The sequence below is a fragment of the Syngnathoides biaculeatus genome, chromosome 9 (assembly GCF_019802595.1).
Source record: "Syngnathoides biaculeatus isolate LvHL_M chromosome 9, ASM1980259v1, whole genome shotgun sequence".
NCBI classification, from domain to species: Eukaryota; Metazoa; Chordata; class Actinopteri; order Syngnathiformes; family Syngnathidae; genus Syngnathoides; species Syngnathoides biaculeatus.
Window position 1 is genome coordinate 2,318,800 of NC_084648.1, and position 13,714 is coordinate 2,332,513.

At 47.4% G+C, this 13,714-nt stretch overlaps 1 protein-coding gene across 7 annotated transcripts in view; it reads left to right on the plus strand.

Moving 5' to 3' along the window:
- Nucleotides 1-13,714, plus strand: part of rgs12b (regulator of G protein signaling 12b) — a 66,794-nt gene that overhangs the window by 8,668 nt on the left and 44,412 nt on the right. For all 7 annotated transcript variants that reach the window (XM_061830043.1, XM_061830045.1, XM_061830041.1 and 4 more), the window contains one exon: nt 3,819-3,938. In XM_061830043.1, the coding sequence (XP_061686027.1) occupies nt 3,819-3,938 (120 nt within the window). The remainder of the gene's footprint in view (nt 1-3,818; nt 3,939-13,714) is intronic.

Genomic DNA, 13,714 nt, shown 5'->3' on the forward strand with positions numbered 1-13,714 from the left:
TTTTGTCCTAATGATTATTATAGTTGGTGGTTACTTGCTACATATTCAATCATAATTTTTCTTCCTTCCTGTCCAATTAACCTGAGTCCACAATAAGCGGAAGTGTTTCAAGGCCAAAGGTGCATGGTAGGTCCTGACAGTTATTGGAAGGTGGACATGAACTTTTGAGGTAGTTGTTGTCATCAAAGAGAAATATTGGTCTGTATCATGGATTTCAATGTTAATTGTTGATCAAGCAATTGTTAGTCATTTATTTTGCATTACCACATGGTGGCACTGCTTCCATATCTTTGATATGGAACAATTTTTACGGTTTGGTATTACCTAGTTATGTACAGTATGTCATTTATACTTTTTTTCATGCCACATCGTTAGGTATCACAAGTGCCTGGACATCAGATTAAATATAACATGCAAACATAATAATGTTCAGTTCTGATTGACACAGGAAGGTATTCATTAAACTAAATGCGGCGCCTTTACCATGTAGTGATGTAGAACTGCTGACTGAATTTCTGTTCGTTTGCTTTTGTGTTTGTTGTGTGTGTTTGAGAGAGACTGCTAGGTTACAGAGATACAAGCTGCATGTTTTCAGATACATTTTTTGGAAAGGCAATGACCGAACCACACCCACAAAAACCTGGGAGTTTTTAGCTGAGATTGCAGATAACTTTCCAGAAATATGGATACAATGTGAATATTCTACTTACTGGGATGCCGTGTAATCCTGCTACTAATTAGTGTCGGTCACATTCCGGTGTTCATTAATTCATTTGTCAGGGAGAATTAATTTTGAAGGGGGCTATTGTTACATGTTCTGTCCTACACTGTGGGCCTAATGAGATTTATAAGAGGACTATTGTTTAGCTCACCAAACATGAAAGAACGTACAAATTTAAAAGTATGTGTTATATGGAAATGTGAAGGCGACTAAAGACTTCTGTTTGGTTTACGGATTACATCATCGTTTGATGGCTTGGAAGAGTAAATCTTGATGACACAGTGAGTAATCTCATGCACATTTTAGGCAGCAGTTTATGACTAAATGGAACAGCTGCTCAGTTTTTGGTCAAGTCATTCCGGTTAATGGTTTGCTACAGTGGTAGTAAATCCATCTATCCCTCCATCATCCGGATACCTTTGTGACGGATGGAACGGATGTCCCAGGATACATTGCATCTCCACCCTGGTCAGAGACTGTCATGATATCCAATATTTGTGAATGTGTGGGCGACCCTTTGACTTTAATCCAACTAGTTGTCCGTGCAATAACACAGAACTGTGCATGCCTATGTCCAATGTGGAATTTAACATTTCAGTGGGAGAAAAAAGGGGGAAACGTCTCATGGAAATGGATTTGCCTCCACACCAGAGCAAATTCATATCAATTCTGAGCAGTAGATGACACTTGACTATTTGTTGGAAGTGTAGTGCTATTTACGTGAACCCACACTTGTTAAGGTTCTTTGGTGTGTAGAGGACCCAAATGAAGGGGCTGGAGCTAAGGTGGCAGTTGCAACGATACCGGGGGTTGTGGGCATTGCAGTGGTCTCGAGGTGTGAAATTCTGGGTGGTGAATGGACTCTGTGGCTCTGTTCCAATTTAGCACGCACGTGCGCAGGGACGCACCCACATGCATGCACACACTCTTGCAAAACACACGCAGATGGGGGTGGGGGGTGTAGCGCAAGGAGCAGGGGCAGGAAAGCTAACAGTAGCACCCCTCCTACAGGCACCACCCGGCGCACGACACAGGTGCTTGGGGTGCCAATTGTGGAAGTGACCGCTCTAATCAACACCTGATGGGGAGGAACCTGACTATGCTCCCATAACCCTCCCAGTCCACTAAAGCTAAGTAAATAACATTTATTTGTATAGCCCATTTCTTAGACAAGTTAACTCAGTGCTTTACAAGATTAAAATAATTTAAACACAAATATGTAAAACATTGAAAACAGAGAAAATAGAAGTGCAATTAAAACAGCATACAGTGTAAGACATCGTTTAAAAATGGAAATACTCTAAAAAGCATGTGGGGAAAAAAATGGAGTTTTTAACCTGGATTTAAAAACATTCCTACTTGAGGCTGATGTCACTTATGTTGGCAACTTATTCAATTTTTTTGCAGCATAATAGCTACCGTAAATTTTTGCTTCACCATGTTTGTTTTGGACTCTGCACTCCACTATTTGACCTGAATCAGTAGATCTCAGAGCCCTACTGGGTTTGTATCCCATTAGCATTTCTTTCATGAATTCAGGCCCTAAACCATTTAGTGATTTATAGACCAGCAGCAGAACTTTCACCCGTTCATGGGCAGAGTGGCAATGTGCCTTATTGAGATAAAAGTCTCCTAACAGGCCACAATCAAGGAAATAACACTTCATTTTCGTTTATTGTTAAGTTATATGACAACTTTACTAATTTATAATCTCGTCCCAAAAATACGACGCTGCCCGTAAGAGGGTATTTGGGTTTTCTTTGATACCAAATTCTGGCTTCAAATTATAACACCTAAATATTTCGATATACTGAAGGATATAATTAGTGAAAGTCATGATGTCCCAAAAATGGGACGCTGCCCACGAATGTGTTGAAATCTATTCTAAAGCTGACTGGAAGCTAGTACAAGGACTTTGGGATTGGAGTTATATGCTCTGACTTCTTTGTTTTGGTCAGAACCCGAGCTGAAGCATTTTGAATTTTGAATGAGCTACAGCTGTTTGATGCTCTTTTTGGGGAGTCCAGTCAGAAGACCATTCCAATAATAAATAAAAGCATGGATGAGTTTCTCCTGGACTGTTTGGCACATGTAAGCCTTCACTCTGGATCTGTTCTTCAGATGGTGGAAGGCAGCTTTAATACTTGATTTGATATTACTGTTGAAAGCCAGTTCAGAATCTATTAGAACACCAAGATTTTGGACTCAGTCTTTGATTTTTAGAGAGTGACTCCAGCTACCTACTGACAGCAATCCTCTTTTCTTTATAGCCAAATTTTGTCGTATCCAATTACATATCTGGTTTAGACAGTGACACAACACCTCAATCTAACTTGACTCATCTGATACTGACACTGATAAATATAACCGTGCCATCTGCATAGCTATGATAGTCAAAAATCAAGTTCTGAAGAAGTTGACCCAAGGGGTCCAAGAACTGACCCTTGAGGGACTCCACAGGTCATTGCCATTTGGAGAGATTGACAGCTTCCAATGGTTACATAATAACTCCTTTCCTCCAGATAGGACCTGAACCATTTAAGGACTTTTCCATTTAGTCTTAGCAACGTTTCCAACCTGTTCAGTGGTATATAATGTCTAGCGTCTCAAAAACCCCACTGTGATCCAAAATTGACACTTTTCCTGAGTCAGTATCCAACCTTGTGTCATTTAGCACTTTGATAAGAGCAGATTCTGTACGGTGATGAGTTCGGAAACCATATCTAAATTTGTCAAAAAGTCAATATAAATTCAAGAAGTTGCTGAGTTGATGAATAATAACTCTCAAGAATCTTGGGTATGAAAGGTAGATTAGAGATGGGTCTGTAGCTTGCTAACATGGAAGCGTCCAGTGCTCTGTTTTTTTGAAGAGGCTTAATGGCAGCTACCGTAAGAGCTTTAGGAAACTCAAAATAAAATAAAATAAAATAATTTATTTATGATCTGATGAGGGCAAATTTTTCTGTTCACATGTTGACTCCTCAAGGTTCGGAAGGATTTGTTTGGGGTAGGCTTTTTCAAGATCCCATCCCTCCAACCTGATGGTCTCTGTTTCGCTGTCCCCTGCGAGATGTGAAACCTGCCTTTCTCTCCTCAGGGCGGTCGGTTTCGTGGTCTGACCGTGGGGTTCCCTCCTCTTCCCCAGCGCTCCTCCGCCAGGCGCTCCTTTGGACGTTCCAAACGTCTCAGCCTGGCCCGCTCCCTGGATGACCTGGAGGTAGGAGTTCATGATCAATTATCACTTTCTCTCTCTCTCCATCTCTACGTCTCCTTCACATGCATTAATGGATGTCTTTCTGTTTCTCTCTGTTTCTCTTTCTCTCTCACTAACTCACGCACATTCACTCACTCAGTTCTCACACACACACACACACACATACACACACACACACACACACACACAAACGCACACACACACACGCTGACGCTCTACATCTGCAGACAAGTGCCGCATGTTATTGCAACACTCGGGCTTCGTCTGAGCGTTATCGTCACGTTTGAGCTGCACGTGCACCAGCATTTTCTAATAATAACAGCTCATGCGCATCATCACATGACACTTCAAACCCTCTTTTCATATCACCATGGTAACGTACACAGAGACCTCTAGAAGCCAGTCTATAGCGAGACACCATGTACATACAAAGTTTAACTGTTGTTACGTTTAAATGTTAAAGCCACTGAAGCAGTAATGCTACTTTTATGTTTGATCAATTCAATTTTTGCCCTTATCATAATCTAAATAATTTCTTTCTTGCTTTCCAGTGAGGTATATTGCAATCACCCAAGATTTACTGACTTATCGCAGGATGACAGTTTTAACCTCTATGTTTTATTAGAAGCCTTGTCACAAAAAGCTTCTTTGAATTCCAAATTCAGCGACGTGCCGTTCAAATTTCAAGTCTCTGCTGTATTTGTTTCTTTCACTTCTCTGATGTCTGACATTTTCCAAATTTTCTGGAATGCAGCACAAGAAAGAGCTCTCAGTATGATGCACCTTTGAACATCTGCCAATTAAAAGCACAAAAATGAACACGTTGTTAAATCAATACCTCACTGAAAATCAAAACATTATCTTTCTTTATTTATTTATTTTTTCGTGGTTGACATGTACGACGTAAAGCAATAATTGCTTTCTGCAGTTTCCCACCACTGAGGATCAGCGCACACAATTTTTGATACTGATCATGAGCCTCTGTTACTTCAGACATAGCTATTTGCGATTATGTCCATCTTAATTAACAGGGTAATGCTGGACATGCAAGTTAAACCAAGGTAAACATGAACACTGTTGACGTCAGCTGGTGTCTGAGGGAGAGTGAGACAAGGTGGAGAGTAATTCGCAATAACAGTTTTGGTTGTTTGTTCTCCGAAGATAGAGATAAGAGGAAAGTTAAATGTTTCCGCTATTCAGTGGCTACTTGGGCAATGTGTACTTCTTCACTTTTCCACGGTTGGTCTCAATTGTAGTATTTCGTAGGAAGTGGAGGCAAAGACACTGGAATGCCATTAGTGTTACATGGCGTTCCAATTAAAATGTTTCTCTCATATTCTTTTGTTTCGAATGTCCTATTTGTATACAGTATACTCTATTATGATTATATTATTTTTATGTTGAGTACTCTTTCCTCTGCCCCTGCCTCCCTTGTTATCTTACCTTTTTTCCCCCCTGGTCATTATGCCTTTTTTGTCTTTGTGCTCACGCAGTAATGTCCACAGACAGAGGCAGCTTTGTGATGGCGAAGGGTGTGTGTGTGTGTGGTGTGTGTGTGTGTGTGTGTGTGTGTGTGTGTTTATGTTTTGGAGAATGGCAGCTCAACATTTCTGGCACTGATAAGGAGTTCTGATGAGCAACGAGCTGTTCTATATAACAGCTTCAACATAAAAGCACATACGAATGGAGCAGCTACACACACACACACACACACACACACACACAGACACACACACACACACACACATACAAAATCTATGTATATGAGCTGAATTCCTGTCTGAGATAGATCAATGCGGATAACCAAGATTTATATAGTATCTGTTACTGCCTGAAAATAGCTGGGAGTGGCTGCAGCACTCCCGCACCTTTTCTGAGGATAAGCGGCTCATACAATGGATGTATTTTTACAGACTGTACCAGTACACACCAACCTAGTATTTCAATCTTTGTGATGTAAATGAAATGCAAGCGAGTAAACATAATGACATCATTCCAGTGTGGTCAGTACACACTGGAGATGCCAGTGAACTTTCCTCTTTTTGCTTGCTTATTCTTTCTTTGCTCTTTTTGTCACCATTTGATCTTGTCAGACTTTGGCACGGGTGGCAACAACTTTACAGTGGCCTTGCCGACAGTATTGGAAAATCTCCCGACAGCCTCAAAATTGAAAGTTTCTTTTGTTTTTGACATCCAAGTCGGAAAGTGCTGTAGCAACAGACGATTTTTTTAAATCACGGGATTGATACTGTACTTGCCAGCCATTGGGTGGTTGTGATCAGAAGCAGTCTATATTCTCGGGCTCAATAAAAATCACTGAAACAAACCAAGTGGTCGACCTTCAGTGTGGCAGTGAGTTATGTCTCGGGAAAAGCAGGGGTGTCAAACATATGGCTCATGGTCTAGAACCGGCCTGACAGGGGGTCCAATCCAGCCCGCGGGCCTTATTCTAAGTTCCGGAAGTGTCATTCGACGACATCCAAGTGGTCGCCATATTGACTGCATCCCCTGTCCGTGACGTCACCCCAGACATTCGCCATTGAAAACACGCGGTGGACCCAACTATGGGAGACGAACACGCCCCTTCTGACACAACCGAATTAAGTTACCGGGGCAATATTACTCTATTGTTTCGAGCCATATTTAGATGATATGCGATCACGGCCAAACTGCCTCCCCGTCTGACCCACTTCCGCGGCGGATATGAGCCATCGCGCCCCGGGACCGCGACGAGCCACCCTGGCCGACATAGCCGGTGGCCGGGGTGGCTCGTCGCAGCCGGCCGGGGTGGCACATTTTCGGCGCCGAGGTGGCTTATCATGGCGCCGAGCCGGGCTGCTTTACGGCATTGTCGTTGCACACGGCTGAGTGGGGCATTGTCGGCAGCGTTGTTCAGAGCCGCCGCCGTCCGCGAGCCTGACGCGCAGCCTTCACCGAAGCCGTGACCGGCGGACGCGGCGCCTCGGCCGGGATGGGTCATTTTCGGCGCCAAGGTGGCTTATCATGGAGCCGAGCCGGGATGCTTTACGGCGTTGTCGTCGCACACGGCTGAGTGCGGCTTCGCCGGCGAGCCCGACGCCGTCCGACGTGCATATCGACACTCTTTAGCACTCCTGTTATACGTACGCGGATGTTTTGTTACTTTATGAGAGACCGATTACGTGGTCCGCCCCAAATTGTTATTATGATTACACACCTACATGTCATTTGGAACCCACAAAGCTCTCATCCTTTGCGCCCTTGCAAACCATTTTTTACGACGAACCGGGTCTCTTGCAAACTTATGAAGGGTAACTCTATCCTCCCGAGTGTTCAAGCAATGTCCAGCCATGCATTTTGGCTAACACGAAGGAACGACGAGCTACCTTCCCGGAGGTAAAACTAATAGAAACAAACGAGTCCACTTGAGGGACGGTCCCGCCATGTACGTCACTTCCTGCTTTCTTTCGAAAACAAATCCCTCGAGAGGATTTTCATGCCGGGAGTTACAAAAAGGTGTATACATCAAAATCATGTCTTGTGGTGAAAAAATGCATGGGTCCATGTCGGCTGCCGTCATCATGCATTTCATGACAGTGGCCCTTTAAGTTCATATATATATATATCTTCTTCTTTTCCTTTCGGCTTGTCCCGTTAGGGGTCGCCACAGCGTGTCATCTTTTGCCATCTTAGCCTATCTCCTGCATCTTCCTCTCTATCCCCAACTGCCCTCATGTCTTCCCTCACCACATCCATAAACCTTCTCTTTGGTCTTCCTCTCGCTCTTTTGCCTGGGAGCTCCATCCTCAGGATCCTTCTCCCAATATACTCACTCTCTCGCCTCTGAACATGTCCAAACCATCGAAGTCTGCTCTCTCGAATCTTGTCTCCAAAACATCCAGCTTTGGCTGTCCCTCTAATGAGCTCATTTCTAATCCTATCCAACCTGGTCACTCCGAGCGAGAACCTCAACATCTTCATTTCTGCCACCTCCAGTTCAGCTTCCTGTTGTTTCTTCAGTGCCACCGTCTCTAATCCGTACATCATGGCCGGCCTCACCACTGTTTTGTAAACTTTGCCCTTCATCCTAGCAGACACTCTTCTGTCACATAACACACCAGACACCTTTCGCCAGCTGTTCCAACCTGCTTGGACCCGTTTCTTCACTTCCTGACCACACTCTCCATTGCTCTGTATTGTTGACCCCAAGTATTTGAAGTCGTCCACCCTCGCTATCTCTTCTCCCTGTAGCCTCACTCTTCCCCCTCTACTTTTCTCATTCACGCACATATATTCTGTTTTACTTCGGCTAATCTTCATTCCTCTCCTTTCCAGTGCATGTCTCCATCTTTCCAATTGCTCCTCTGCATGCTCCCTGCTTTCACTGCATATGACAATATCATCTGCGAACATCATGGTCCAAGGGGATTCCAGTCTAACCTCATCTGTCAGCCTATCCATTACCACTGCAAACAGGAAGGGGCTCAGAGCTGATCCCTGATGCAGTCCCACCTCCACCTTAAATTCCTCTGTCACACCTAAGGCACACCTCACCATTGTTCTGCTGCCATCATACATGTCCTGTACTATTTTAACATACTTCTCTGCCACACCAGACTTACGCATGCAGTACCACAGTTCCTCTCTTGGTACTCTGTCATAGGCTTTCTCTAGATCCACAAAGACACAATGTAGCTCCTTCTGACCTTCTCTGTACTTTTCCACGAGCATCCTCAAGGCAAATAATGCATCTGTGGTACTCTTTCTAGGCATGAAACCATACTGTTGCTCGCAGATACTTACTTCTGTCCTGAGTCTAGCCTCCACTACTCTTTCCCATAACTTCATTGTGTGGCTCATCAACTTTATTCCTCTATCGTTCCCACAGCTCTGAACATCCCCTTTGTTCTTAAAAATGGGAACTAGTACACTTTTCCTCCATTCTTCAGGCATCTTTTCGCCCGCTAGTATTCTGTTGAATAAGTTGGTCAAAAACTCCACAGCCATCTCTCCAAATTGCTTCCATACCTCTACCGGTATGTCATCAGGACCAACTGCCTTTCCATTTTTCATCCTTTGTAGTGCCTTTCTGACTTCCCCCTTAGTAATCATTTCCACTTCCTGGTCCTTCACTCTTGCCTCTTCAACTCTTCCTTCTCTCTCATTTTCTTCATTCATCAACTTCTCAAAGTATTCTTTCCATCTATTTAGTACACTACCGGCACCAGTCAACACATTTCCATCTCTATCCTTAATCACCCTGACCTGCTGCACATCCTTCCTATCTCTATCCCTCTGTCTGGCCAACCTGTAGAGATCCTTTTCTCCTTCTTTCGTGTCCAACCTGGTGTACATGTCTTCATATGCCTCTTGTTTAGCCTTTGCCACCTCTACCTTTGCCCTACGTCGCATCTCGATGTACTCCTTTCGCCTCTCCTCAGTCCTCTCAGTATCCCACTTCTTCTTCGCTAATCTCTTTCCTTATATGACTCCCTGTATTTTGGGGTTCCACCACCAAGTCTCCTTCTCCCCTTTCCTACCAGATGACACACCAAGTACTCTCCTGCCTGTCTCTCTGATCACCTTGGCTGTCGTCGTCCAGTCTTCCGGGAGCTTCGGTTGTCCATCGAGAGCCTGTCTCACCTCTTTCCGGAAGGCCGCACAACATTCTTCCTTTCTCAGCTTCCACCACATGGTTCTCTGCTCTACCTTTGTCTTCTTAATCTTCCTACCCACCACCAGAATCATCCTACATACTACCATCCTATGCTGTCGAACTACACTCTCCCCTACCACTACTTTACAGTCAGTAACCTCCTTCAGATTACATCGTCTGCACAAAATATAATCTACCTGCGTGGTTCTACCTCCGCTCTTGTAGGTCACTATATGTTCCTCCCTCTTCTGGAAATAAGTGTTCACTACAGCCATCTCCATCCTTTTTGCAAAGTCCACCACCATCTGCCCTTCAAAGTTCCTTTCCTGGATGCCGTACTTACCCATCACTTCTTCATCGCCCCTGTTTCCTTTACCAATATGTCCATTACAATCTGCACCAATCACAACTCTCTCGCTGTCTGGGATGCTCAGAACTACCTCATCTAGTTCCTTCCAGAATTTCTCTTTCAACTCTAGGTCACATCCTACCTGTGGTGCATAGCCGCTAACCACATTATACATAACACCCTCAATTTCAAATTTTAGTCTCATCACTCGATCTGATACTCTTTTCACCTCCAAGACATTCTTCGCCAGCTCTTCTTTTAAAATAACCCCTACTCCATTTCTCTTCCCATCTACTCCGTGGTAGAATAATTTAAACCCTGCTCCCAAACTTCTAGCCTTACTACCTTTCCACCTGCTCTCTTGGATACACAGAATATCAACCTTTCTCCTAATCATCATGTCAACCAACTCCTGTGCTTTTCCTGTCATAGTCCCAACATTCAAAGTCCCTACACTCAGTTGTAGGCTCTGTGCATTCCTCTTTTTCTTCTGACGCTGGATCCGGTTTCCTCCTCTTCTTTGTCTTCGACCCACAGTAGCTGAATTTCCACCGACGCCCTGCAGGTTAGCAGTGCCGGGGGCTGACGTTGTTAACCCGGGCCGCGACCGATCCGGTATGGGATTCTTTAGATGAACGCTCATATTTGTTTGCCACAGTTTTTACGCCGGATGCCCTTCCTGACGCAACCCTCTGCATTTATCCGGGCTTGGGACCGGCCTACAGATTGCACTGGTTTGTGCCCCCATAGGGCTGCATTAAGTTCATATATATATATATAGACCCTTTATTTAGCAATGCTTGTACTGTGTATCACATCATGTACTCTTTGTTATGAAATTTCATGTGTAAATTTGCACGTGCATTTAAAAGCAAGTTCGTGAAGTTCATTGGGACCTGGGTTTATTGGGAAAAAAAAAAAACAGATAACATTTTTTGGGATATGTCAGGCAAACAATTCATGTGAGTGACTTGTTGGGGGGTAACACAGTGGATCAGCTGGTAAAGTGTTGGCCTCACATTTCTGAGGTTCCGGGTTCAATCCCGGACCTACCTGTGTGGAGTTCGGCTGTTCTCCCCGTGCCTGCGTGGGTTTTCTCCGCGCACTCCGGTTTCCTCCCACATTCCAAAAACATGCAACATTGATTGGACACTCTAAATTGCCCCTAGGTGTGATTGTGACTGCGGCTGTTTGTCTCCATTTGCCCTGTGATTGGCTGGCAACCATTTCAGGGTGTACCCTGCCTCCTGCCCGTTGACAGCTGGGATAGGCTCCAGTACTCCCCGTGACCCTTGTGAAGATAAGTGGCTAAGAAAATGGATGGATGTACTCGCTGAGGTGACCACATCCTGACGGGAAAAAGTTGAAAGTCACTTCATTGTTGAAATGTAGGTTACAAGCTAATTGGATCGATTCTAATAGTTTGAGAAAGGTTGCTAATTGTTTGTGTTGACTGATATTAACATTTATATTTAATATTAAATTAAATAAATAATAATTTATTGTTTGTGATTTTATGGCAAGCTACTGGGTGACTAGTCAGCAAACAGCTAATTTGCTAAGTTTCTATTGTGCTCTTAGTGTTCACATGAATGTTTTTATGTTCTTACTAGAAAGAGCTAATACATCAACATAGGGTTAGGGTTAGGGCCCCCCCCGAACCCCAGTCTGGTGGCCATCCAGGTCACCAAACGCAAGGCATCCAGGTGGACAGGTCAGGAGGACGACCCGGACGCCAAGCACCAGGGTCCCCACGGGGCGATTCGGGCGGACGACCTCTGTGAGGAACCAAACAACGAAGCAGGAACCAGGCTGAGGCAGGAAACTGCTCTGGACGAGAACCTCCCTCGCGTGGTTGTGAGATGACCAGGGACTGGTCGCCACCGAGGCTTGGTCAGGAGGCAGCTGTGGATTGGTCACCAACGAGGCCAGGTCATAAAGCGGCTGGGAGCCATCTGGAACGAATAGGATGATGGAGAGAAGGACCAGAGCAATGACCACCACCCTCCCGTAGTCTCTCCAGCTCCAGGGTGGCTCCACAGAACTCCCCAGCTCCTCCTGGACAGGAACGTGAGAAGGCGGCGACCCCATCGCCCCCTCCTGGACAGGAACGTGAGAAGGCGGCGACGCCATCGCCCCCTCCTGGACAGGAACGTGAGAAGGCGGCGGCGCCAGTACCGCCCCCTCCTGGACAGCAACGTGAGAAGGCGGCGGCGCCAGTACCTTCCCCTCCTGGACAGCAACGTGAGAAGGCGGCGGCGCCAGTACCTTCCCCTCCTGGACAGCAACGTGAGAAGGCGGCGGCGCCAGTACTGCCCCCTCCTGGACAGCAACGTGAGAAGGCGGCGGCGCCAGTCCCGCCCCCTCCTGGACAGCAACGTGAGAAGGCGGCGGCGCCAGTACCGCCCCCTCCTGGACAGCAACGTGAGAAGGCGGCGGCGCCAGTACCGCCCCCTCCTGGACAGCAACGTGAGAAGGCGGCGGCGCCAGTACCGCCCCCTCCTGGACAGCAACGTGAGAAGGCGGCGGCGCCAGTACCGCCCCCTCCTGGACAGCAACGTGAGAAGGCGGCGGCGCCAGTACCGCCCCCTCCTGGACAGCAACGTGAGAAGGCGGCGGCGCCAGTACCGCCCCCTCCTGGACAGCAACGTGAGAAGGCGGCGGCGCCAGTACCGCCCCCTCCTGGACAGCAACTTGAGAAGGCGGCGCCAGTACCGCCCCCTCCTGGACAGCAACGTGAGAAGGCGGCGCCAGTACCGCCCCCTCCTGGACAGCAACGTGAGAAGGCGGCGCCAGTACCGCCCCCTCCTGGACAGCAACGTGAGAAGGGGACGACCCCATCGTCATCGCCACCTCCTGGACAGCAACGTGAGAAGGTGGCGACCCCATCGCCAACTCCACCTCCTCCTGGACGGGAGCGTGAGGCGGCTGGGGAACTGTCGCCACCTCCTAGACAGGTACGTGAGAAGGCAGCGTCAGTGTCACCGTCGCCACCTCCTGGACAGGAACGTCTGGGCGTGCCCGTCGCCGACAGAGCAGGAACGGCGAGCGTCCGCGGGCCGGTCGCCACTGCCACTCCAAAGCACGGACGAGAAGCGGCTGTGGAGACGTCGCCACCTCCTGGACAGCAACGTGAGGCAGCATTGGGTCGGTCCCCACTGCCACGTGAGCTTGCAGTGCATCCGTTGAAACAGCAACGTGGGCGTGGCGCGGTGGCGAATCCGTTTCCAGGGCAACGTGAACCTGAGTAGGCGGAGAGTCAGTCGAAACTGACATGTGGGCGTGTCTCGGGAGCGGGTCAGTTCCGACTGCCGCGTGAACTCTGCTCGGAACCGCCAAAACTGCGACCTGCACTTGAGGTGGCGAGTCCGTTCCCACTGCACCGTTCACTTGAGATGGCGAGTCCGTTCCCACTGCGGCGTGCACTTGGCAAGGGGGCGGGTCGGTTTCCACGGCAACATGAACCTGAGCAGGTGGAGAGTCAGTCGAAACTGACACGTGGGCGTGTCTCGGAAGCGGGTCAGTTCCAACTGCCACGTGAGCCTGCATCAGCAGCGAGTCCGTCACCGTTGCGACGTCGGAGTAGCTCGGCTGGTTCGCCAATCCTTGCCGGACCTGGGCCGTGAGAGCCGCCAATTCCGCGCTCTGCCTCTCTATCTGCGCCCGCATTTCGCGACAGAACGCCTCGTGGTTTGGCGCCTCCTCCTCCCTCTGGGCTGGAAGCTTCGCCACCAGCTGCGGGTCTGCCGGTCTCACCGTTGCCGGCGAGGAGTGGGAGGACGGTGTCTTCATTGC